Source organism: Pleurodeles waltl, chromosome 3_1, assembly GCF_031143425.1.
Source record: "Pleurodeles waltl isolate 20211129_DDA chromosome 3_1, aPleWal1.hap1.20221129, whole genome shotgun sequence".
In the NCBI taxonomy this organism is placed as follows: domain Eukaryota; kingdom Metazoa; phylum Chordata; class Amphibia; order Caudata; family Salamandridae; genus Pleurodeles; species Pleurodeles waltl.
In genome coordinates this window covers 1,302,875,888-1,302,902,189 of record NC_090440.1, presented here as the reverse complement: position 1 = coordinate 1,302,902,189, position 26,302 = coordinate 1,302,875,888, and the positions used below count along the sequence as shown (strand labels likewise).

Here is a 26,302-nt window from a genome sequence, read left to right as displayed (position 1 = left end):
GGCGTGAGGAGTCCTTGGAGTGGGGCTTGGCTGAAAGCGGAGCATTGCAGTGAGCAGAATATAGACGGCTGCGTAAGACTCCTATTTCCTTGGAATGGGATATGTATTTAGAAAGATATAGGATGCTGTTCTACACTCCTAAACATATCACCTGCGCGTAGGAACCCAGGAGGGTGCGCCTGCACTACACAAACAGCTCCCTTCCCCCTATATGAGACGCTGTACTTGCCATGTCCCTATAGGGTGGCACGAGATAGCCTCTTCACACACTTTACATACAATTCCACTGAACCTCACTTGCTACTACAACATTGATACCCTGTAGCCCTTGAACGCTGGATTCCATATGTGGACCCAACGGACACAAAATAAATGATGGTGGACTGAACTTGTTAGTTGTTTGTTCGGAGGGAAGGGGGACATAATGGTAGTTTATACTGCAGTAGCAGGAATTGGATATGCAATGGACAATAGGCCCATTCGTGGCCATATTCTTTTGTATTGTATATGGTAATACTGTGTATGTCATTGCTTCATTGTGTGTTAATGTATGCCTGCTACTATCAAAAAAAGCAATAAAGTTTGTGGGGAAAATGAAGTTATCTATGGACACCCAGATTAGCTCAGAAGCTGGTACATGTTTTAGTGTACTACGTTTTATTTGGAAATCCCTGGATTTGTTACCAGTCGAGCCTTGCAGGACAGTCCCTTGATCTGATCACATCAAGGCTTGACTACTCATTGCCAGTACATTGGGGGCCCGACTATAAAATCAGAAAACTTCAGACATTCCAAAATGTGGTATCCTGGTTCGTTGTGGCATGTCGAGGATGGTTTCAGTCTCTTATCTGCAGGAACTGCACTTGTTACCCATGAAGAAAAGGGCCTTGTTTAAAGCCTTAATTTTGTTCGATTGAGGACTTTTAAGTCAAGGCTTAGTTAATGATGAGAATTCTCTATTATGCACTCTCTAGACCTCTTCAATCAGCCTCAGTTCTGTTTGTGAAGTTTCCTAAGCTTCGTTGGACCAGATTTGGATGTAATTTCTTTTTTTTGTTGGCAGGCAAGGAATGGAACAAGCTTCCACTCTTTTTGCAAGCTATTCAGTGTGAAGCTTGCTTCAGGAAGGAGCTAAAATGCTTCTCTTTTTCGTATTACCCACTATGAGTGGCTTTTCGGATTCATGCAGTGTAGCACTGAGTCAGTCCCTTGAAGTAGCTGTGTGCTATAGAAATCGGTTCGTTTGTTCCTTCACTCATTGATGTTGTATGCTCCTTACCAGAAATTCCCACTGAGTTAAGCAAGGCCACTGGATATGTCCATGGTAATGGAACAATATATTTCCAGTATTAGATATTCCTTCTGTGGACCATTATCTGGTGCTTTGTTCCAGCAGGTTAAATTTAAAATGAATATTTCTACCCCCAGCATGTATTGTTTTATTACACAAAAGTACTGACAGGAAAAGTGGTCATTAAGTTATCGGGCCACCCTAAACTGGGGTCTGCTAGATCCACCACCACACTTGGTACAGACTGCTGCTCCACTGGTCAGTCTGATGTGATTGGGATTAAGCACACACATAAAGGATAAGTTTGTTGTACATGGGTTTCAGTGTGGTTCAACAGTCTTTTCTTTGAAGGCCTCTGCCTGCAGTGATCTTAATAAAAATCCCCTTTCAAACATGCTTAGATGGTATTGTGTGGGAAGTTCTTTTGTGTGCAATCGCTAATTCGAGCTGGTGGTTGCAGGGGAAGAGAGGTCACCTTCCCACCAGCACCCATTTTTGAGGACTGAAACTTATTTTTTCTCATTAAACTTTGACCCAGAGCAAGAGGGTGGTAAGGATGAATGAGGAAGAGAAGTAGGGGAAAACTTAGCAAAGTGTTAAAACAGAAACCAGAAAGAGTTAGGTATAGGGGCAGGTGGTAGATTATTCGCGCTTAAGGTGGAATCAAGGATACACAGCCTTGGTAATTAGCTCCGACCCCGGGATTCAGACAACAAATTTGGGCCCTGGAATAATTCTTTTACATATTAAGCAATGTTTGTGTGCAAGAAATCAGTTTGCTTGCCTACTCGTTCTCTCACTTCCGTCTTTCAAGCCTTGAGGACTGCTTAACACTTGACCAATCTCCTCTATTACTTATTTTTTTTGGTTATAAACCTTCAAGTCTCTTTTTATAAAGCTCGTGATGGCTACTTTTGTAACCCTGTGGCCCATTGCAGGTGTCTCTTCTGGTTCATTTAAAGTAGGAGATGGATCCTAAACGTTTAAGTATATTGGTGTTACTGCTACTAAATTACTTACCTGATAGCCAAAATGATCAAGGTCAGATTTTTTTTCCTCCTTGCAACTTCCCCTCATGGCCCACTTGCCACCTTGAAGTCCTAATTGTTCTTTACAAGCCATATAAGGTCTCATATGTGCCGTGGTTCAGCTGTACAGACAATAGGAATGCGACTTAGAGTATTTGTACATCAGCAATAGTTGAGTACCAGAGATACAGACAGACACATTGATAACCCTCTAATAGCTACCACTGCATTGATTAACGGCCTTTCAAAATAAAACTGACACCGCCCACTATACAAAGGACTAGCCCCCACTTACGATTAAAAGTGGTAACCATCGCAGCCTCTCAATTTTAGCATAGGTTTGCAGACGCCTTCTAACATTTTGACACATGATGATCAGCACGGCTAGGAATCACACATAGCTTCTTCATAGGTTTTTACTCTTAATTCCTACACATTTTTTATCTAGGTGTACCGCATAGCCAGCATATTTCCCTGTTATTTAGAACTCGGGTGATGAAGTTGAATCAAGGGAGGAAGCCTTCGGATACTATTCCTCAGGTTTCACATAGCTTCAGCAGCTTCCTGGAGATTAGGGGCCTTAAAATAGGTCTATACGGAAGGACTCCGTTCTTGTTAAGTGCGTAAGATATCCACATTAGATATTAGATGGAAATCGTTTACATAGTGATTTTTTTGTCTCGAAAATTTGAAATTGACTTAGATTGCTTGAAGCTGCGTTGAACACTCCTCCTAAAGATGATCATACAGATTGCCGCTTTGAAAGGTGCCGTGCCTTTGCAGCCTAAAAAATATATATAAGGAGTGGGCCAGGCAATCCCTATGCACATTAGCAACAGTCTCTTACATATTCCTAAATTGGTTTGTATTTTGAAAAATACACATATTTGCGTACATGATTAATTGTTTAGAAGTTCGTCCTTTAGTCGTGTTGACACCAATTGATGTATTTCCGAAGGAAATAAAAGATCCTCTTGTCTGATATTGTTATCTCTATTCTGCGTTTATCTGGGAGAATATGTCGCGCACTATGGAAAGTCCGTGCAGAATAACAGTTACAGGTTGTTAGGTGTTTGTATTCTTTTAGCCAAAAATTACTTTTGGAACACTGTTCCCAGTAATTTGACAGGGATCCATTATCAAAGTGTTCTTCTGTTCATTATGTGAGGTGGTGTGCGGACCACGCCTCCCCAATGTGGTTCACCCCTTCATCCAGCTTCCTAAAACAATCACTCACACTCTGGTGTGCACCTGATATACAGGACTAAAAACTCCAAAAAAGCTCACAAAAGAGTTATCTTTCAAAGATGAAATTTCAAAACATTTACCTGCAGACAGGTTGGTTAACTCGACCCCTGTTCCAACAGTTAGCCTGCCTCTTCTGTTTGGGGGCCTGTGTGTTGGGGCGGCGCTAAATGTCGGGTCGCCAAATACCAAGGCCAGTAGCCCTGATTCAACGACTTGCTTCTCTTATTCCCTGTCTCTTAATCCTAGAATTGCAGATTCCTACCTTTTGACACGGGTTTCCCATCTTTCTCGATCTCCTTTTTTCCCCCTTGTGTGATTTTCTCTCTGTTGCTCAGAGTCAATCTGGTGAGGAAAATAAGTGTGGGTCCCTAAAATTGAGTACCAGCGGGCCCCACTTGCAACCGCCGACTCAATTTAAGCGCTTAATTGGGGGCAAACTGACTGTCCTTTTCACTGCAGGCTGTTCATGTGCTCTCTGTACCACAGAACACACGTCACTGCACTGTCCTGCATTATCACTAAAACGCAGCACTCCACAGCCCTTCTAGTGGTGTGCACTTTCCGGGTGCCCTCAATCCCGCCACACCACGCCCACACAAACTTCCCTGGCGGTAGATGGCCGTGTCCAGGTAGCACAGTGCTTGTGTGTGCCAACCCCAGCAGATTCGATGTGCCTCGAAACCATCTTAAGCCACTGCTGTTGTCTTGGAAGTTGTGATCAGATCAAAGCCTTTAGGAGCTTCAGGACTGACTTGCACTCATAGACCAACCTTCTCAATCACGTGCTGGGAAACTGCAGGAAGAAAAAAGATTGCAAGCGAAAGGGGAGGAGGAAACTATTTAGGGAAAGAACATTTGGAACGCGGAAGCTGAGACACTAAATGGATGAAGAAATAGCAAGGAGAGCAGGGATGGGGGGACAGATGGATGCCCTGAAATCAGATTAATTTTTTGAGAAATGGAAGAAGCCTCTTTCTCAGACGTTGGTTTCCATGGCAACGTCATAGCTGTTCAAATAACAGGCCCGATCACAAATTTAGTAGCTTAAATCTCTCTGGCACGAAGAATGACAAAATGTGTTTAGTTCTGCTCTTGAGGATTGTTTGATAGGTTCACCCTGTTGTGCTCTGAGGGGAGCTTGGTGCATCCTCAGTGGCCGGAATCCTGATTCGTTGAGAACGCCTTTTAGAAACTTTAATATCTCAGTACTCTAGCCTCCATTTGTAACGGATGACTACATTAATTACAGTAAGTGCGGAGGTGCCAAGTTGTTTAGTAAGGGCTTGCCGCCAGCACAACCAAATAGTGGAAATCATTTGCAAAGTGATATCTTTTAAAAATGTTGATTACATTACTTGTTTTGACGGCACCAATTTAAGAAGCTGAGTAAAAGTGGGCATGACATCTGTACACACATTTAGAGCAATAACATATTGTTCTAGCCTGAAATATAATTTTCAACAATTACAGGCCATATCGTGCACGTTCGTAAAAAAAAGATTAGTTACAATTCTGTATCATAAATCAAGGCACCTTAAATCCTGTGCATGTACATGTTGAGGCCGCTTCTCGACATTTTGACCTCCTGCTCCTTTAGTCGTTTACAAATAGTAGTTCCTTCCCAGAACGTCTGGATTGCAGGACAGTGTGCATAAGTGGGCAGATTCTAAGATATTAAGCATTGTTAATTTGTCTGTGCTGCTTTCAAAACCTGACCCTTTTCCCCACTGCTTGTGCTCTGTGACCCCTCCATATAAATAATGCTCCGAAAGACTGAGCAGGTCATACCTGTTACTTATAACATATCACGCAAGACATGCATAGGTTTTATATGGGCCAGTTATGAAACATATCATGACCAAATAAGGATATTTTACATTTGGTCTCATCAGAGGTCATTCAGTCCCATTATTGATGAGACCTATCGTTTGCACCGGATGTTCAATGACAGTAATGAAAATTCTCATTTTAGCAAGGATATTTGAACTTAGCAATTAGGAATTTAATGAGTCTGTGATCAAAGCCAAGCTTTTCAGTACTCTCAACAAATCCACATGAGACAGAAAAAGGGTTTCTTGCATCCAGTGTTGGCCTTGCAGATTTATAAATATTTTATTATAGATCCTCGACCGAATTCTGTGCTTGTAATGTAATGCATTTAAGAATTTGACCCTAGAAGACATTGTAATAAATAATAGATGGTGAGACACTGTTTTTTTTGCTATCTTTTTGTAGATCCTAGCAATACTCCGGATTGAGAGCGCCCCTGCCAAACTGGAACACATTCAATGAAAATAAGGGTTGCAATTTCTTGTGGGCTAGTACTGGGAAGTCATAGCATATTATAGTTTAGACCAAGACTGCCTGTCAGGATGAGCAATTCCATAGACAAGGAAAGGTATCGACCTAGGCTTGCTGCGTATTGATAGCACAAATTACTGAAAATGGCTTTTATCAATGTATGGAGAGCTCTCAAGGAGAAAAAATGCTATTTTTACCTGCGACACTGAGAATCATTAATGCCTTGCACAGTTCTTGATGTATCATCAAGTGTTGGAGTCATCGAGTCCAGCTAATTCAGGAGTAGCACACGGTGAATATATGGTAAAAGGTATTTTTAAATCTCTGGCAATGTAGTAAGGAATATAAATACTCGGCAATGTATTTAGATACATGTGACACATTTTTAGGATGTTTTAGACAACTTTGAGATAATAGTGTGTGTGTTTCACTTTTGGTATGTTGATCGAGTTATTGGCATTGCTGCAACAAATAGCCCATGAAAATAAACAGAGAGATCCTTCCACATAAGAGAAGTCTCAGCTGGTACCCTGGTAGTTTTTGTTTTGTTTGGAATGTGGGACTTGTAGTTGAGGCTGGTGTTGACGTGGAAGGCCAAGTATTTTGCAGTTTGCCATGGGGTGACGCTTTCCAGTTTCATCTACATGAGCCGTTCTTATACTATTTTTTTTTTCCATTATCCTTAACAGTTGAACACTGTTATACTCCTTTCCTACAATCTTAGTAGATGTGGTCTCCATAAAAGTCAAGGTCCGTAACCTAGGTGTGATATACAATACAAACATGAGTCATAGCTCTCAAACAGGGTTCGTAATCATGCCCACTATCAGCTAGGCTGCCCCCCTCTGCTCATGTCAGCATCCTCGTGATTCCCAGGGCACACTGCATGCCAAGCAGAGACATTATTTCTCAGTTAGGGGTCCTTGCGTAAGGCACAATCTCGTTATAACTTTCACAATTGTATCAAACGCGTAGACCCGTAGAGAACAGTAAAAAAATAGCTTTTTAACAGGCCACGTCCCGACAAGGAACACCGGCGCATTCTTTACAAAACACTATGCTTAAGCCGAAGGAAAATACCCTTGATGCAATAACGAAAGGAAGTCCCTTTTGAATATCGCCGACAAACTATCATAAAATCAAGCAAAAAAAATAACTATGCGCTGTCATTAGTCTTGGTGACTCACTACTCAAACCATGCAAATGTAATGCTGTAAGTAGGGAAACACCTCCATCCAACAACATCAGTACTACAAGCAACTTCGAATCCAGCCTCTGGCTGTGTAACTCTAAAAGCACCTGGGAGCAATTCTGTTTTGCAGTGCATGCTATACTGTCATAGATATAACAAACATTTTTTTAAATTAGTTCAAAATCTGACTGACAGAAAATCTTGTTCTCTTCCATAAAGGCATCTTCAGCTTCTCAAATCAGGAATAATTTGCAGACCTAATCTGCCATTTAAGTGAGGCTCTATTTCAAAGTAGAATTCTCCTTGCCCATAAACTAACACAAGATATAGGCCTCCGTCCTCTCTGTCGTCATAGTGAAGCTCTAAATAGACCCCCTCATCAGAGAGCCACATCAAAATACATATACACCACAATGCACAAATACTGCAGTGGCAAAACACTCTAAATGAAGTCTCATTGCCACTCAACATTCAGTGATTCAAGCGCTGCCTCCACCTCATTCAGACCTGGATGTCCAACACCTACCTGGAACTCAACCCCAGCAATATTGAATTCCTCTTACTTACATAGGCTGTAGTCCCCTCAACCACTTCCCAGTCGCCTGAAAACACTTTACCCAATTCACTAAGGGGAATAGGTTAACAACCCAACCTTGATGTTCGTAACTTGTCAATTGTTTCACCTGTGACCAGAATTCCTGTTTCAAAATATAGCTACCTTTGGTATTTGGAAGGGACAAAACTCACACAAGAAAGGAAAGTGGAAAACTACACAAACTCAACCCTGTAAATGTAAGGAATCCCTAGTGGTTTTCAAAAATTGCCCTCACTCACTACATAGTGGCATACTTCATAGGGTGTGCTACAACACTGGCACAGACCAATGCTCAGGGTGGAGCAAAGTGTGTTATGTGGAGTCAATGCCCCCGTTTTAAAGGAATCCACTGTGCATAATGAATCTGCTTTAGGGGAGAGAGGTGTGTGGCCACCCTCCCTGAGCCTTAATACCTCCAGAGGATCCCATCCCCCCCAGGCACACATTATGTGCCGAGAAGCCCTCCTCCAGACACATTGGTTTCCCTGCTCATGCGAGCAGGGAATCAGAAGTCTGCGCCTACCTGTTGGGAGCTTTGAAAATGCTCCTGCTGGGTGGGAGCAGATATCTGTTTCCTTGCCCATGATCCTGCGGGCAGATAAACTCACATTGCTCCTGCCTGGAGGGAGCAAGCAAATGGCTGTTCCCTCCACGCACCCTTTCCACTTAATTAGTTTATTAAGTTCCAGTGAATGGGGTCCCTGGGGCCGAATGGGGATCGAGGAGACAATGGAGGATGGGGTCCCCAGGCTGTAAAAGATTGGAGAGGAGAGCTGCCCCCCCTTTCCAAATTTTTTTTTTATTATTTTTTTTAAAGGGTGCGGGGGGGAGGGGTGTTCAATGATAAATGAGCAGCAGGACTGCTCAATTATTTAGCACTGCTCCAGTATGGAGCACTCCATAATGCCATGCATGGGCTTTTTTTAATTAACTTTTTAGGCTTGGTGGTCCCCTTAAAATAGGGAGGCCCCTTGATAAAGTCAATAGGCTCACTTTTGTATATTTTGTTGTTGAAGACTGTGTACAGTGTATGGTTGGGTGTTCAGAGCCAAGGCAGGCTCTATGGCCAACCCACCGCTGCGAACGGACTTCGGCCTTGCATGGCAGGGAATTGGCTTTAAGTATGGTAATAAAAAAATGCTTTGCGTTTAGGAAAAGAAAAGAAAAAAAAATCACGGAAAAACTCAAAGGTTAAAGAGACGTAATAGTTTGGTGTAAATGTTATTGATGAGAAATCTTGATTGGCGGGGGAGGAGTTATAGTTACCTCAGGGCACGAGTTATAGGTACATGAGATAACTAACTGGTGAATCTGTCTATCTATCTATCTATCTATCTATCTATCTATCTATCTATCTATCTATCTATCTATCTATCTATCTATCTAGTTATATAATGCATGGGGAAAAAGCATTTTGAGACCCCCTTTTTCTTGGCCCCCCCACTTTACGGATCATCCTGAAACCTTCCATACAGCAGCTGAAGTGAGCATCGTATTTTTTGTTGGGAGAATCTCATGAAGATTTTTCAAACACCGCCAAAGTTGTTAGCAAAAAAAAAAAGGCTTTTTTAAACTTACAGACACAAGGTCCTAACAATAACTACCTAGTGGCGACTGCAACTGGGAGGGGAGGGTGTGAGTGAGTGTGCATGTATGGTATAAAATTTAATTAATTATTATCATTGTTGAACGTGGGCAGGGGCCATGACTCACAAGGGTGTTTAAGTTGATATATGAACGTTTTTGAAGAGGTTCCTGTCTTGAGGATGGAGATCAAGATGGTAAATATCTTGATTATGCTGGCTCCCTGTGGACCATAATCACTGCATCATAAGCTCTACATTAAACAGAGAGGTGATTTACCAGAGAGCACTGCTCATATTTGAAGAGCTCTCCACTTGCAGGCTTGTTCACACAAACCCATTCTGGACCTTGCGCTGCCCCAGAACTGTGCCCATGATCAGCGCTTCATTTGCAAGCTTTGTATCGTGACCTTTGAGTGTGGATCAGTCAGCAAACACTCAAGCTTTGCTCAGTAAGCATGGTTAATTGCTCCTTCGAGGGGCTTGGCAGCAAGATTAAGGGAAGCAACAGCGCCCTCATTCAGTTTCCATCTCTGCCATTTGTTTGGTATGTTGGCAGGCCCATCAAGAAGGGGCGGCACCTTCACTATGGCGAAGGAGCGTCACTCCTCTGGCTAAGCCAGCAGCAGAAAAATAAAACCATAGTCGTTTTATTTTTTTGCTGCTGGCTCACCCAGCAGTGCAGTGCAGGGAGGGGCTGGGTCACAGGAGGTGGGAGGGGGGTAGCCAAACACACATACACACTTAGGTTTCTCCAGCCTGGCTTTGTAAAGGCTCCAGGGTTGTGTCTTAGCAGTAGTCCAAGCAGCTCAGACCAATCCTGGCGCTGCTTTCATGCTCGGTTTAGCATGGTAGCAGTGCCAAGATGGCTGGGGAGCCTCTGCTGGTGTCCCAGTGAGTGCTGGGACACCACATCAAGGGAACAGGAGCAGGGCGGCAGGAGAATGAGGGGAGACGGCAGTAGGTAAGTTTTTTTTTTTTTTTTCTTTTTCCGTTCCCATTACCCCTCCTCTTCAGATTTGCAGCAGTTGCCACTAAAATATCAGACTAAGTAAGGGGAGTTCTTATGGCTGCTCACACTCCGATATTAGGTGAGTGCACCTTTTGCTGATGTCCAGCTCTGCATGGTCTCTTATAAATTTGACAGATACAGGGCCGTTGTATTGATCACCTGCTTCCATTTCCATTCTGCTTCTTGTGTTTCCTACAGATATTATCTTATTATTTAATGTAGCTAGGAGGGCCGACGGAAGTAGGCGCAGCACCACCAGACAGGCTTAAAGACCTTCAGATAGAAAGGAGGATTTTTTTCTTGCAGTATTTACTGCATGTTCAGATAGTGTGGCTAACATCAGTCGTTTTGGAATCAAACACTGATTCTTTTGACATGTGTTTACTTAAACATTTTCTGGTTTCCAAGGCAGGGCGTTTTGTAACGTGACTCTCTTGCTTCGTTATAAGAGAATATTTAGCCTGGTCGGAATTTAAATTACACTGGCGTAATTTGCATAATTTCACGTTATGCTTTTAAGTGAAATTCTCCAGATTACACCATTATGCCTCTTTGCAAAATGATGCACCATTTGCAGTAAAAGTGACAGTGAAATGCACCTTTTGCAGTTAAAATGTACAGCAAGCACATGGAAAAAACACCTCTGAAGGGCGCAGTAGTAGATGGGGAAATTGGGCACTGTGCCCTTCTAATTACACCACACACCAGCTCACAGCCAGTTTCCATTGTCAAAAGGCTGTACTCGATAGGTCTGCATTTGGTGCCTCAGGTGGCAGGAAAGGACTGTGGATCGAAGAAGGTCTCTCTCCAAGAGTACCTGGAAAAGGATGGCATCAGCTTCCTGACTTCATAAGTGAGTTAAAAAGGGATGCTTGAGGGCCTGTATCTGAAATACTTCCTGTGGTTGAATAATGTTGGGTGACCTTGGACTGGGCTTGTTCTGCCTACTTGAGAGGAGGCTCTCTGACATGGGAAGTGAAGGTGGTTGTTGTAGATTTTTCTGCCTTCTGCTTCTTGTCGATACAAGGTGGTGGCCATTTCATGGCCTGAGCCTGATACGTCTTGTGCCATTTTATGCCACCCAGGTATATGTGATGGCCCACAAGTGCATATCTAAAAACTTACTTATGCAAGTTTGTTCATAGAATAAAGGCATCTCGTTTCTCACACTCCTGGTGGATGTCTTCCATCCTCAGCCAAATCTGTGTCCTCTCTGGGCTCTCAGAGACACTCTCTGAAGTTGCCATTAGTGTACATCAATTTATATTCTGCTTACTCTTTAGACAAATCCGTTTTTTGTCATTTTTCTATATACATACATATCGTAGCCACCCTCTTTTTTGGCTTTTCTCGGTGGTGGCCACTATGCGATCCCAATATCTTGAACTTTTCTCCTCATTTTCAGGCTGTGCCTTATGCCTCCTAAAAATAGTTACTAAACCTCGCTTGGATAGTTATTTGCTGAGACTCTGCGCTGTGTGACTCAGCAATTTGCTGCAGTACCTATGACTTTAGCTAAATTTAACCATTGGCAACCACATGCTACACTGAACCCACCCTGATCCTTCTAGGCTCACAATCTCACATTATGCCTGTCTCATGGAAAACAATGCTTACTTCACATCACGTATACTTGCAAAAATGTTTTATTCAAATTTTTGCTTATACAATATGTCGAAACGTCCCCTCTTTCTGTCAATGTTACCCCCACTTTGTTCCTGATGTCAGTTTGCTTAGACTGTTTTCACTGGGATCCTGCTAATCAGGGCTTCAGTGATTGTGCGCTCTCCTCCAAATTTGGATGTTTTACTACGTCATACAACCCACAATTGGCATATTGGTGTACCCCTGTAAGGCATTGGTATATGGTGTTTGGGTAGCCAGGTTATTGGTATACCCATGGCTGCAGCATGTATTATTCCACCCAGGGGAACCCATGCAAACTGTGTCCGCAGGCCTGCCATTTGCAGCCTGCGTGAAATGGTGCATGCACCCTTTCCTTGCTGGACACTACATTAGGTCACTAAGTCATCCCTATGGTAGATCCTGTTTGGGTGGGCACCCCTGCATGAGCAGAAGTGCCCCTAGGAACTCCAGTGCCAATTCTCGGGACTTCGTAAGTGTGGGAAAGCCATGTTGTATATGTATTGTCTCTACCTGTGGTCCAGCTACATAATGGTAACTCCGAACCTGGGCATGTTTGGTATCAAACATGTTGGAATCATACCCCAATACTGATTTCAGTAATGGTGGCATGATTCCATGCACCCTGTGTGTTCCTTAGAGGATCCCCCAGTTCTGATCCTACCAGTCTTTCAGGGTCTGAGGGCAGCCACGCTGCTGCAGCCCCCTAGACAGGATTTTGCCATCCTGCTGCTTGACCAGCTTGAGCAGAGGACAGCAGAACAAAGGATCACCTGGAGGAGAGGGGTGCAACCTCCTCTCCTTTGGAAATAGGTGTTACTGAGCTGGGGAGGGTTAGCCTCCCATTGCCACTGGACTGCTTTGAAGGGCACATTTGGTGCCCTCATTGCATAATCTGGTTTGTACCAGTCCAGGGACCACTGGTCCCTTCTCTGACATGAAACACACAAAGGAAAGGTGAGTGACCACTCCCCTGTCCACCTGCACCCCTAGGGTGGTGCCCAGAGCTCCTCCAGGTGGCCCCTTGGTTCTGCCATCTTGAAACCAAGATGTGCAGAGTCCCCTGGGAGCATCAGATTGGTAACGTCAGAGACCCTCCTGATAGGTGGTCACCCCAGAGAGTGACCAACCCCCCTTTTTGGGCTATTTAGGGACTCCCTTGAGGGTGGGTCCCCGGTTTTGTCATGCAAGATATTGAAAGGAACTCTTCTCAAGACATCTTCTGCTCCTAGCCTCTGGATCCACTGCTGGGATACACAGGAACCGGACAAGACTGCACTGCCTGAGAAGACTTCTCTTTGCAACATTGTTTCCGTGGCTCCTGTCCGCATTCTGCAACATCTCCAATGCTGTGTATCCTCGGAGGTCTGCAAGACTTCGACTGCACCAAGAAGCAAGAAGGAATCTCCCTTGGAGTGAAGGAGTCACTCTCCTGCATCTGCAGACACCGAAGGCAACAACGTCCGGCTGGTGGGATATTCTGTCCGTTGGATCTGCAAAGATTTTCCAACACAGGTGGTGGTTCTGAGAGATCCCCTGGGTCCTCTCTGCCTTCTTTCCAATGTGGGAGACAGTGAGCCCTTGTCTCCCTTGTCTCTGCCACTAGGACAGAACCCCTGTACACCGCAACAATTGTATCATCCAAGGCTTGTTGACTCCTGCTCCGAGGTATCTTCAGGCTCCAAGTAGCCCCGGTCTCTAGCACTCTACCTCTGCAAGGCCAGTCTCCTCTCTCTATGTGGGACTCCTGTTAGGTGTGCTGACAGTGCCTCACTGCGACTTGCTGTGCCTGCTTCCAGTGAGTTGCTTGTGGGGGCTCTGACTGCTTCTTCTGGCTCTCCTTCATCCTAAGGGTCAGCCAGACACCCACGTCTCCCAAGAAGTCCCCGAGCCCTTGCTGGTCCTCCCCAGCTCTGCTAAACCTCCCACAGTTTTTTGCATTTGCCTGTGCTTGTTGGTGGTCCTCCTGACCACTGACCCATCAGCAATCCAGCCACCATCGAGGGAGACTTTAGGGACTCCTTTGCAGCTCCTGGACCCCACAGCTAGACGTTATCCATCACTGATGACCGTGATCTTGAGCTACAGAAGGGTGGGCATTGCCTCTTACCCCACCTGGACACTCCTGCGTGGACTGGACTCTATCCCCTTCTTTTGCAGGTCTGCTTTGCCCAGAATCCGCTACTGGTTTACACCGGTCTGGTCCTGGTTCTGCATTTCTCCAATCACAATGTCCCCGCTGTTAGTCTACAGGACGAGCGGGTAACTTACCTCTTACTTAAGTTGTAAGCCATGTTGACAATGAATGTGGAAGCCAATATTTTAGTCCATTTCTTTTTGTCCAGTTCCCAATACGGGGTCTCTATAAAGGTCTCTTTAACCTGTCCATAGCAGTATAAAGAGGGTTAAAATGTCCAAAACCCCAAGTGAGGGTGACTTCAGGAGAAATTCGATAATATTTGCCAACTAATCCCACACACAGCTATTCGTTGAACTTTTTCCTATATAAGTTTGTATTTCCATATGTGTTGCTTTCTTGTGTATGATCTTTAAAGTAAAAACACTTGATAAAAATGGTTTCCCCTAGCATGAAACAAAGGTTTCTTTTAAACCTCTCCCAAACTACGTTATTGACTGAGCAAGCTGAATGAGTACGTTGAATGAGGTTGATTCAGAGCTCTTGTTAATATGCAGAAATAGCTTGTTGCATCAGCGGCAAGTTTGCTCTTACATTTGAAACTTTGGGGTAACCTTATCTAACCCTTACACTTATTTCCAGTATTTCGCTTGATTGAATGTTACCCCTAGAGTACTGAGGCTTCCACCTCCCCTCCCCACTCATGAACCCTTTCTGTTGAGGTTTGGAAGGTTTGCATTCAGTTTGTCACAGCTATTATTAACAGAAGAAATCCAGGTCAAATGTGCATCTTTTTCCCGACATCACAAGAAGTCTGAATTTCCTGCTTGAGGAGCTGTGCAACAAAGCACCTCTGTCTTCTTTGGGAAAGGAGGAGTCTGGCATTGCAGGATGAGCAGCTCTACAGGAAAAATCAAGGTCCATTGTGTTCCATTTCACTCCTAGGTGCCCATGAAGAATCAGCCTTTACAAGAGCGATTTGGATGGACTTTGGTGTCTGTGCAGTAAGTTATTCCCCTGACCCCGACTCACACTATGGATCCTGGCAGGAACCATAAACTTTAATTGCAGGATTTTGGGAGGCCGGGTTGGAACTCAAGTTCTGAGTCCACATTAGGCCCAGTCAGGGCTACAACTGCCATTGCTAGAAGCCCTGATGAGGCTACAACTATTGGATATAGTAGGCCTGAAAAAGAGATGCTACGGCTAGTTGAGTTTGAGCAACTACACACTACTCCCACATAAGCCAGTAATTCCTCACCCTCCCTAGCCTGACAGTTAAATGTGGTTGGAGTTGTACTGGGCCCAGTATACAGAGCCATAGTACAACGGACCCCGGGCTATCAGGGATAAACAATTTAAATCCCTATGGTTGAGGTCCAGTAGCCACGTGCTGGCTCAGGGGCCTCCGAACCGGATCTGGCAATAACTTATTCAGTTGTGATTGAATAAAGTTACCAGAAAGATATTGTGCTGTCTCACACAACACCCAAACACTAATCTGCATACCATAAGTGTCAAGTTCACCAGAGTATGACCAGACCAAATGATGGGACCTCATGCACATCACCCAAGGTTTTAGAGGTTATACTGCGGCCGTACACTTCTCCCATCAGGCATATAGATCCGCCTGTAGGCGCTCCAGTTAGTGACATTAAACCAAACTAATGGCAACTGCTTGCAGTACAAATGACAGACAACCTGGTGTACTTTCTGTAGGTGACAAGCAGCAATGCCAGACCTCTCACTCAAGTCCTGCTCTCTTGCTTTTCTCAAAGGCCCCTATTGTGTGTATTTACCAAGCAGCGTGAGTGATCACACATAGTTCCTATCCCACACTCATTCTCTTCTCACAGGCCATTTCTCAACTTGCCCTGTCTTTTCGTCTCTTTAATGCTCTTGGAGGCTCTGCTTCTCCAGCTCTTTTTTTCGGTCTTCATTTCACTCCTGCTTCATCTTCCTCACTCTCTCTTTTTCAAGCACTGACACTCATGGCCCGCACCTCTCCATATTTATTTCATGCTCTCGTCTTATACTTTTGTCATCTCTTCACTGTCACCCATCTGTTTCTTCGCACTGTTCATTAATGATCATAAAACAGCTGTTGGTGTACTTAAATCAATACAAATCGTCTAAAATTCCAGCTTGAGAAATAATTAGAAACGCATAAACGTTTTGTTTTAGTATAAAGTGCAATTAGTAAACAATAATCACACTTCTGCTTAGTGGGACATGTTCCTTCGGGCCTTGCAACTAAGCCCCTCAGTGCAAGGAAGATATTGCGATAAAATGGATACTTTGTGAATTTTCTCATTTTTTGGCAGTGCCCTCGTGAGCTAGATCCAGGGAAAGGAAGGAACATTTGCTTCCAGCTTGCTTTGCATGAAGATATACAATGACTTGGCAGAAGTGCTGAGAAGGAATCAAATCCCCCTAGCAACAGTGGATAGCTTCATTTAATCGCACCTCCTATTCTAGTCCCTAACTGAGGAAGTTTAAGATTGAATTTTCTAGTGACTGCTCCTTGTGGATTAGGATGGTAGATATAAAAATAAAGTTATGTATCTACTGAGGTTTAACAAGGGTGCTTGAGTGACGCAAAAGAGTACTGCGTAATGCAAAGTATCGATAAACTTTTTTGTGCAAGAGGTTTTCGTCCACAATTTGATGCAATTCGAATGCATATAGCAGTTTTGTGTCTCCGGTGTAAAACCATAGATAATCTAGACAAAGTGGGAACAGTGCAAACACCAGTAGGATTCTGTTCAAGGCCCGATACACTAACGTCATGCAAAGTAGCACGACGTGGTTTTTCATTAAAGTTTAGTGGCAAAAGAAAGCAAGCCCCAAAATGGCCAAAATCATGATCTTTCCCGGCATAATGGATGTCATTTTAGCAAGACTAAACTTATTATGAGATTTACCATTAACCACTTGTTTGGCCGTAGTAATGGAGAGTGTACCTCGAGTCCAAACGCAAGCGAGGCACCACTCAATTGTGGTTAGCGATCACACAAACATAATTACATCATCAGTGTGTGAATCTTAGTAAATAGAGCTCTCTGTAGCTTTTTTGCTGCAGATTACTCAACAGTGTTCAATTGCACAATTCTTGATAAATCGCCCTAACATGTTTTAACAGTAAAACACAAAAAGTCGGTTGATTTCTGTGCTCTAACCCTCTGATATCATTCAATTGTTGATTGTCACAAATTGTCAGAAGGCTAAAAAAAATCTCTGCGGTCTTTTAAAAGCGCCCATCCTTTAACTCTGCTTAAGTCCATCCTGCCACCATATCTGCATCTGTCTTCCGCAGCTGTTGGATATGCTATTTTCTGCTGCAAATTCTCTAGTTGGCTGTGTTTAATTTAAGCTGGTTGGACTCACCGGCACCCATTTTTGAGGATCAGCATTTTTGTGTACAACAAAGTTTAATCCTGAACACAAAGTTAAAAAACAAAAGAGAGAAAGAAAGGAAAAGACAGAAAAACGGCGACACGTGGAGAAAGCGGGGGTGAACAAACCCTACAAGACTGGGATAGAGGCAGGGAGTGCCTTGTGCTGGATGAAGTGGCAAAGGTAGAATCAAGATCATGTAGACTTGGTGTTCAGCCGCTTGATTTTTGACAGCATCAGTCGCAGATTTCGGGGCTAAACTTTGGGTATATATTCTTTGGAATTAATCGACCTGTCTTAAAATGAATGTATATAGTAAAGAATATTTGTATGTTAAGAGGGCGTGGGGGATGTTCTTCAAAAGTTGGAAATATGCTATGCACTTCATAACTTGGTAATATGTTGGCTAAATGGTATGCATACCGGCTACATTCTGCACAACTTTAATTGGAGTTAATTGTTTTGCTATATAATGTACGTGTGAAACAATTTAATTAATTTTTTTTCTGAAAGTGTATTTTTACCTTTATTATCTATTAGTAATAGGAAACCATTAATAATAAGGTACAACGTCGAAAAAACCACGGCCATACCTGACCATTTCTCAACCATGGATGCATGTGACTGCCACATGAACATCAGAAACGTGCTAAGTGCATCTAAGTAATGGCTTGTGATACACTTGTCCTTCTGCAAGAATTACATGGATTTATTGAACGCCATGGATTGTGACCCGGGGCTTGCAAGACGTATTTCTCCTACTGTTCTTTATTAGGATACCTAGCGAGCATAACGGGCACTTGCTTAGTCATCGTAGCTCCCTGTTGTATATGAGGCTGGACGTAAGTCCTGTGTGAGTAAAATACTGTAAGTGCTTTAAGAGCGCTAGTCCAATTATCTCAGAGAACAATACTTCTGTTCCTTTACCTTTTGTTGACCGACCAGAGTGAGCAGTAGTTATGGCAACCTACTGTTTCCTAACATTGGCCCACAACCCTTTAACATATTAAAATGTCATCATTGTCAGTGGTAGCGACACTTCCACACATTGGATAACATAATATTAACATTTGAAAGCAGTTGTGCTTCCTTTCACGCTCAGAGAAAGGCACACCTCCACTCTAATAAGGTGCTTCCTGCAGACAACAGTAATGTGAATCAAAATCTTAACTCATTGTATTACCAGTTTGTCTCCTTTCTTCGAAAGAGGATTATGCTACATCTTTCTATCCATCCTGATCAGTTACGAAATTGTCTTAGAGAAGGTGGGTCTAGGCCTCCCGACAGCCCTTTCAACTCAAGGATAATTGCAGGGTGTCTCTGCTTTAAAGTCCTTTCTTTACAAATTATTCCCATTTTTCTGTCCTCTAATTATCGTCTGCTTTACGTTGAACTCTTGCTATGCGTTTCTGCGCCGCACAGTAATTACTATATCAGTACTTACAATATATGTAAAAAAGACAGAAAAGAAGTGCAAGGCCAAAAGTTTGGATTAGGATTTGCCACTGGCGCTGTTGAACGTCGGGATGCCTAGTCTAGATTAAGCCTCATTTTGCTTTCTTCCAGCACCTACACTTTCCGTATCTGATGTGTGCAGGTACTTTTTCAATCCGGGTTCCTCCATTTGTTGCACTTTTCCTATCTTTTCCTCCTCCTCCTTTCCCCTTTTTCTGCCCATCTTACTCTGGCTCTTTCCTACAATCGGATGATGAAAAATAAGGTCTTTCTTCAGAACTAAGGGCCACTGCTTCATGGTGCACCAGGCGCCATCTTGGAATGTTTTTTCTCATAAAGAAAAACAAACATCATCTAGCAGCACTTTAGAATTGTCTTTTTTTGCCACGGAAAACCAGCGTTAGCAAAACCAGCAGCTCCGCAACATCTTATGATTGTAATATCTATTGGCTTTGCCAGTGATTGTTTTTTCTTCTTCACCTCCCGTCAGTTGGGCTCCTACATTTATAACCAAAAACTATAAGCACCAGCATGCAGAGACTAAACCCAGGACTCTGTGAAACAATGACAGATGAAACAGGAGAAATTAAAATCTCTCAATCAACTTTACCTAGAAGATTTTTGGGAGAACTTTTCAATAGTACCGGCTAGATTTCATAAAAAACTAAATCAAGAGAAGCGATTTTTACCCTCGCCCCCTCCCACTGGTTTCCACCTGTACTTCTGGGAATGACGTGTTATTCCCGGTGAGGCCCTTTTCCCTGTGTATGGAATTTCCTCCATTGCGTAATCGTTTTTTCCCCCTGGTAAAGCCCTTCAACTAACAATCACCCGATGTAGAGGTGATCAACTTCCTTTATCCTGTGAATGGAGCCACTCCAACTCTGGGTGGAGTAACATTATTCCCATTTACAGGTCTGAAAATGGCCAGATTGGGGTACAACAACCATAAATGTACAAGGCAACTCATTCATTGGAACACCCATTTCTCGCCACTTGAGGATCCTTATTTCGATATCGCTATGCTTGTGGTGGAAAAATCCATAATAGTAAATCCAGTTATGCTTGCCTGAAATCCTTTGGTGACTCCTTGCTGGCGAAAATAGAGGTATTTCCTCTGTAAACGCAGGTTTATTGCCTAAGATACCTTTGCGAATAGGGCTCTGATTGGTACCTTGCATCATTCAGTTGAGATGCTTGGAGAAAATGGATAAAACACATTGTTTCGTTCCTGTTATTACTTTTCACGTGCCCTTGTAGTCTCTTAGTAAAGTCCTTGGCAACGTATTCAGCAAAAATGTGAATGTAAAGAAAGCTAGTGTGATTTATACACCTCTTAGGAGTGGACGGAGTTTAAGTTATGCCTGGGTAATCAGACGCATTCAAGAAATTTCACACTGTACGAAGAAGGAGTTCCTTGAATGTTCCAGAGTTGTCACCTTCCCAACCCCTGCAGCCATTAGTCCTGGTCATCAGGAAGGGGGCATTAGGCTGCAATTTCATGAAATTGGGGGATGGTAACAAATATAATTATGAAGTTTCCAGTCCTAAACTTCTGCAGTGAATGCCAGAATAGTAACACGATGCCCAGTCTTTAGTTGAAGCATTTTGACTTCTTTCTAAACCCAGCGGTTTGAGATGGCGTTAATCTGTGTTAAGAAAGTAAATTGTTATGTGAACGATCATTACAAATAGGAAAATTATTTACGTATGTGCCGTGCTGCATTATAAACGTAGGGATCTGTTTTTCCCAAATATGAGTTTAGATCTGCTTTCACAACACATTAATCACCTCTTTGGGTAACTGGAGCAGCGCCGCATTTATATTTTTCTATGCCCGGTTTCCTTGATTTAAAGCTTTTAGCCTGTGATCACAGTCAATGCATTACAGATAGCATGCTTTTTAACGCTGCAGATTATTGGGCCGAATGCACACTTTTATGAAGATAAAGCGAGGAATAAAAAAGCCATTAGCTGGAGATGGAGCATCATGGCCTGTATGTAGAGCAATCATCCATGCACGCCAAGCTGTGGGCAACCTGCATCTTCTTAATGTTGCCCGCAAAAGGACATTAAACTGATCACTTTATTTGATCGGTTGATCAGTTGTGCTTTTTGTGTGCCCCCGATTCAAGTAATAAGGAAACACCACTACATTCATGTTGCATTATTACATTGAAGGGCTATCTTTTTGAGCAATGGGAAGGCCAAGATGTTTCGGTGACCCAACAAAGCCTTGGCATGGGTGAAAATTGTTGCCATACATTTCTGGTTTGCAAATGTCTTCAGTTTACAAAGGATGACGAGCCACAAACATGCTGGCCAAAGCACGCTCAAGCAGTATTGTGCTTTACAAGTTCTTTAAATACTTTCTTTGATGTTGAAGCTGGAACATTCGCTTTATAAAAAGTGTTAAAGTCGTAAAAAAAAAATGATTCCTGGTGCCTAAAACAAATTTGCCCCCCAGGGGAGCGACCCTTGCCTCCGGGGTCGCTCTCTTTGCATGAAATTGGCCCAAAAAAAAAAAATCCCTGGTGCCTAGTGGTTTCTGCCCCCCTTGGGGGAATATCGGCCTAATAAAAATAAGCTGATCTGCCCCCATAGGGGGTAGAAATGGCCTAAAATAAATTTGCCCCCCAGGGGAATGACCATTGCGTAAGGGCTCACTCCCCTTGCATAAAATTGACGCAAAAAAATAAAATCCCTGGTGTTTAGTGGTTTCTGCCCCCCTTTGGGGCAGATTGGCCTAAAGAAATGGCCTAAAAATATTTTTCCCCCCAGGGGAGCGACCCTTGCCTAAGGGGTCGCTCCCCACGTCTAAAAAAAAAAAAAAAAAAAAAAAAAAAAAAAAAACCATAAAACAAAAAAACAATTATTCCTGGTGCTAGAGGTTTCTGCCCCCCTGGGGTCAGATTGGCCTAATTACAGTAGGCCTTGCCTAAGGGGTCGCTTCCCACATATAAAAAACATAAACTAACAAAACAAAAAAAAATCCTGGTGTCTAGCGGTTTCTAATTGTTAATTTTAATTGAGAGTCTAATAACCTAAAACATTTTATCTTTGTTACATTTAAAAAAAACGAAAATATGTGCGTCGTTTAAAATAAAAAAAAAATGGATTTGATGTTTGCAGTTTGGATCCAGCAGTAACATTCGGCAGTGATTGCTTGTTTAGTTAAACCTTCTCAAGCTTTAACAAACATTATAAAATGGTAATAGGAGGTTTTCTCATGTGGGTTCTGTGCTTGTGAACATGGCACCGTAACACCCTTCTTTATGCAGGCTTAAATCTACAAGCTATTTGTGTATTCCTGCAAATGTTGTGATTTTGTTTAATCAATTTCGATGTGCATACATTTTGTGACGTACATTCTGTCTGGTTTTTTTAACAGTCCCTTTCTTCCTGCAGGTGGCCGTGACAAACGAGGCGGACCCATCCTGACCTTCCCAGCACGCAGCAATCACGACAGAATAAGGCAGGAAGACCTTCGGAAGCTTGTGACGTATTTGGCCAGCGTGCCAAGGTAAATTTTATGAGCTGTGGCCTTCTTGTTCTTCTTGTCACAGTGAGGTTCAGCTAAGAAGCTGTTTTTCTCTGGGTAGTGATTGCCTTTATTTGAAATACAACACTTTTTGGGTACAAGGCACGATTGCTAATGCTCATGTCTTCTTAATGGGGCCAAGTTGGCCATATGAGATGTTCATGTCTTCAAACATGTATGCTGGGTTGCTATGTACATGTGCCCTGTAGCTGTTTACTATTAATCTAGGTATGCACCCCTTGAATTTCTCAGTTTCACATTTGTTGAACAGATTATTACTGGTGTGTGCATAGATTTTCCAAATTAGATGTTTGAACAGTATTAGCTTACCCACCATCCTGCATTTTATCAGATTCATTTCATTATCCCATGCAGTTGAGACACATTTGTTCTGTGCATGAGGCACAGAATCAGTAGGCAGGCCTTGGACAATCATAATTTTTTTGCCAGACCTGCAGGTCTAGTGACTTAAATAATCTAATCAACCTAACTGTAATGCTCTTGACCTATAAACTGGTTTCAAATTATGTAATCCTAGGCAAATATTTTAGTTCACTGAGCCACCTTTTTCTTCATTAATACATATGATAGCATCTTTAAATGTCAGTGCAGCGTGTCCGCTGTACAAAAAAGTGTGTTTAATAGACTAAATGTTTGCTCCAAATACCGCATATAGGATACACATGACCCCTGACTTGCCTCTTATTCTGGGGCACTGGAATTATGTGATTGTGCTGTCACTGCCATTTTCGCATAGTTATAGATTTGCCGCATTTGTCACATAATCCATCATCTTGCACATAATCTGCAGATTTTACAAAAAAAAATGTTTCTAGTCCAAATGGTTCAAAAGTCACTAAATATACAACGGCACATGTTTTCACGCAGTGAGAGGCTCTTTGCAAAGATGGACTGGTCACCTTTCTGTTGCTTCTTGCTATATTTGAGTGTTAAATTGGTACTAATGAGATGCACCCAATGCCCAGAGAAAGAGCTAAAAAGTTAAAAAATTACAAAATAATGAAGTAATATTATTGCAAGATGTGGCACATTATGCCGCATAATTTGCCTTTTCTTTGCTGCATAATTTACTAAACCCTGCCGCATAATTTTGACCTCTCCTGCTGCATAATTCCAGTGGCCCTGCTTTTGGTTCATTAACAGCATTGTCATCGGGGCGCGGCAAGAATGTTTCTCTAATCCTGGTTCAAAACTAGCACTTTTATTGAATATGTAACTAAAGCATGAAGTAGTAGCGCACTGTCATTTCCAATCAGCACATTTTACATTAAATTAGCCACAACCTTTCCAAGTGACATGCAGTTTTCCAGATAAAAATATATAGTGCACAAACAGTAATGTTTGGCAATCGAGTTTTTGTAAATATTTGTCATTATCAAGTAAAGTGTTCTGATTTGTTTTGCCCCTATTTAAATCTTTGCATCACCCTTCTGAATTACAATTACAAAAAAGTACATTTGTAATTCCTGGTATATTTTGTAATATTTGCACAATTTATTTAGAAGCTATTTACATGTTTTGTTGAAAAAAACTGACATTCTACAGCCTTTTGTTTCAAAATGATTGTCAGAGCGCTCATTTTACAAAATGTAGTAAGAGAAAAAAAGTAAACACCATTTTTCAGGGTATGATGAGCAGCACTTAGTAAAAAGACAAACCGACATTTGACCGCTGTCCTTGAACAGACTGCAAATATGTCAAGATAAAACAAGATTTTAAGGTATCTTTAATGCTTATTCGTTTTCTCAGTGAACAGAACATCTGTTCCTTTCCAGCTCAACTTCACTCACCATAAAGTACCAGTAGGTCCTATAAATGGCTTGACCGGATAAAATCGCTCTAGTGGTAGCCAGTGGTTGTGAGGCCTGGTAGATGCCCTCTACAACAGAAAACTCCATATTTCCACTTCTTATTGAGTTAACATCTAACCTTACTGGTAACAGCGCACCTGCAACTCATTTGATAAAGTTGCATCATTTGGGATTGTACCAATATAAATTTAAATGACGTTCCGACCCATAAAGTGGTTGAGTAGTCCATTGTGGACCACGGAGGGCTGGATTGGCGTTAGACTGTCAGTATATCCACAACATTCGTACTTACAATAGATTTATCTGAATGGAAGTCATTAAAAACATTAGAGGTTATCAGGAATACCTGGTACAGATGAGGTGGTTATGGGCCTACGATGGACATGCTTGTTGATAGTTTTTTTTACCCCTAATATGTACTGGAATGCCCATACGTCTGTAGAAAGGCGTCATGTTGTCAGTGCTTGTTTAATAGCAGAATCCAATAATGCTTGGTTGTAGGACAGTATATTGAAGTTGATAATATTTATTAATAGTAACATCACAGACTAGAACTACATCTCCATTTTAAGTATATTACAACTATCTTCCTCCATATCGTCTACCTATTAACAGTTGCATTTACCTGTTCTACTTAGCTATATTTACCTTGCGATATATGGTTAGGGTGAGGTGTATGCAATAGTATGGTCATGAGATGTAGTGCATTTAATAGAGTGGCAGTACAACTAATGACCAATGTGTCCCATGAGAGAAGTAATAAAAAACGTAACAGAATAAAATGAAGTGGCCAAAGGTACTATTCCAGCCCTGTTGTGATCAGGTTTACTGTGCTTGAAATAACAGGACTTTAAAAGAAAAATAGTACAAATAATTGCAGACAGTCAGAGCTGAAACTGTAATTTAATGGTTATGGTCCCTGAGCAAGAAATCTGCAACCCTCTTGACTCCTTTTGATGGCGTTCATTCACTGTTAGCCCTCGCCAAAATACTGAAGAGCTGTCCGTCTTTGGTAGTTTGCAGCATCTGAAGATATTGGCTGGTGGCAGTAATGCTGATTATTCTGAAAGGATGGGAAAGGAAGTCTGTCCCTTTCTGGAATGGAGACTAGGGACAACAGCAGAGCTCCTGAGTACTGTCCTGGTTGTACCTCTTGTAGGTGTTAGGTGAAGGAATGGGGTCAGTTAAAGTCTATAGGTAATCTTGTGAAGAATTAGTCTCTTTGGGCAACTGAACAATATGCCAAACGCCTGCATGCTTAATTCATGCACTCACAGCGGATACCACATAACGAAGTGTAAATAAAAGACCCAACACAAAGCCCTTTGTTACATTGACAATTGCAGTCAAGAACTAAAGTTTTTAATTTGATTATGCAGCACTTTTGTACAGGATTTCAGCCAGTCCCTGGCAGATTCTATGTTTACAAATTATTTCATTTTGCAGCTCTGCTGTTAGGAACAACATATTTACTCTCAGTGTAGCTCCATCTTAGCAACTTGGTGTTCCTTGACACCGTCATCATTCGTAGGGCGTTTGTCACCATCTATGGACCTTCAATCCCTCTTGGTATTCATCTTTTTGAGATATTCGTCCCATTCACTGAACCCAGAATGCTCTGATTATCTTGGCTCAGGTAAAGTACAAGGACTTTTGCTTACCTCTCTTCTGTCTTGGAGGAGCTTCTTTCATCTGATGCACTCTAGTTGTATCCTCCTCTTGCATATCCCGAGCCTTCGTAGTAAACCGACTCCTAAATACTTGTTGACTTTATTTCATCACTTAGTTTTATGTAAATAATTCATATAGCCCAAACCAATCTACAGGAAAACTGGAACACTTTACATTTTAGGTACAAAGTCCGTATGTATAACATGTAACCTAATCAGGAAAATGCTCTGGACATGTGGCTGAGGTGAGCAATATAACTAGGTCACCAAGGCAAAGAGCAATATGAGCCTCAAAACCAGCATTTCGGTTTGGAAATGTCCTCGCTGCTTCCATGTCATGGTGTTCACCCTTCTCCTGATCTGATAAATAGAGAAGG

The 26,302-nt window shown here is 42.4% G+C and overlaps 1 protein-coding gene across 6 annotated transcripts in view; it reads left to right on the top strand.

Annotated features, from left to right (window-relative positions):
• KALRN (kalirin RhoGEF kinase) overlaps positions 1–26,302 on the top strand; it is a 1,333,112-nt gene that overhangs the window by 342,958 nt on the left and 963,852 nt on the right. For all 6 annotated transcript variants that reach the window (XM_069224644.1, XM_069224642.1, XM_069224641.1 and 3 more), the window contains exon 3: positions 22,291–22,405. In XM_069224644.1, coding sequence (XP_069080745.1) covers positions 22,291–22,405 — 115 coding nt within the window. The remainder of the gene's footprint in view (positions 1–22,290; positions 22,406–26,302) is intronic.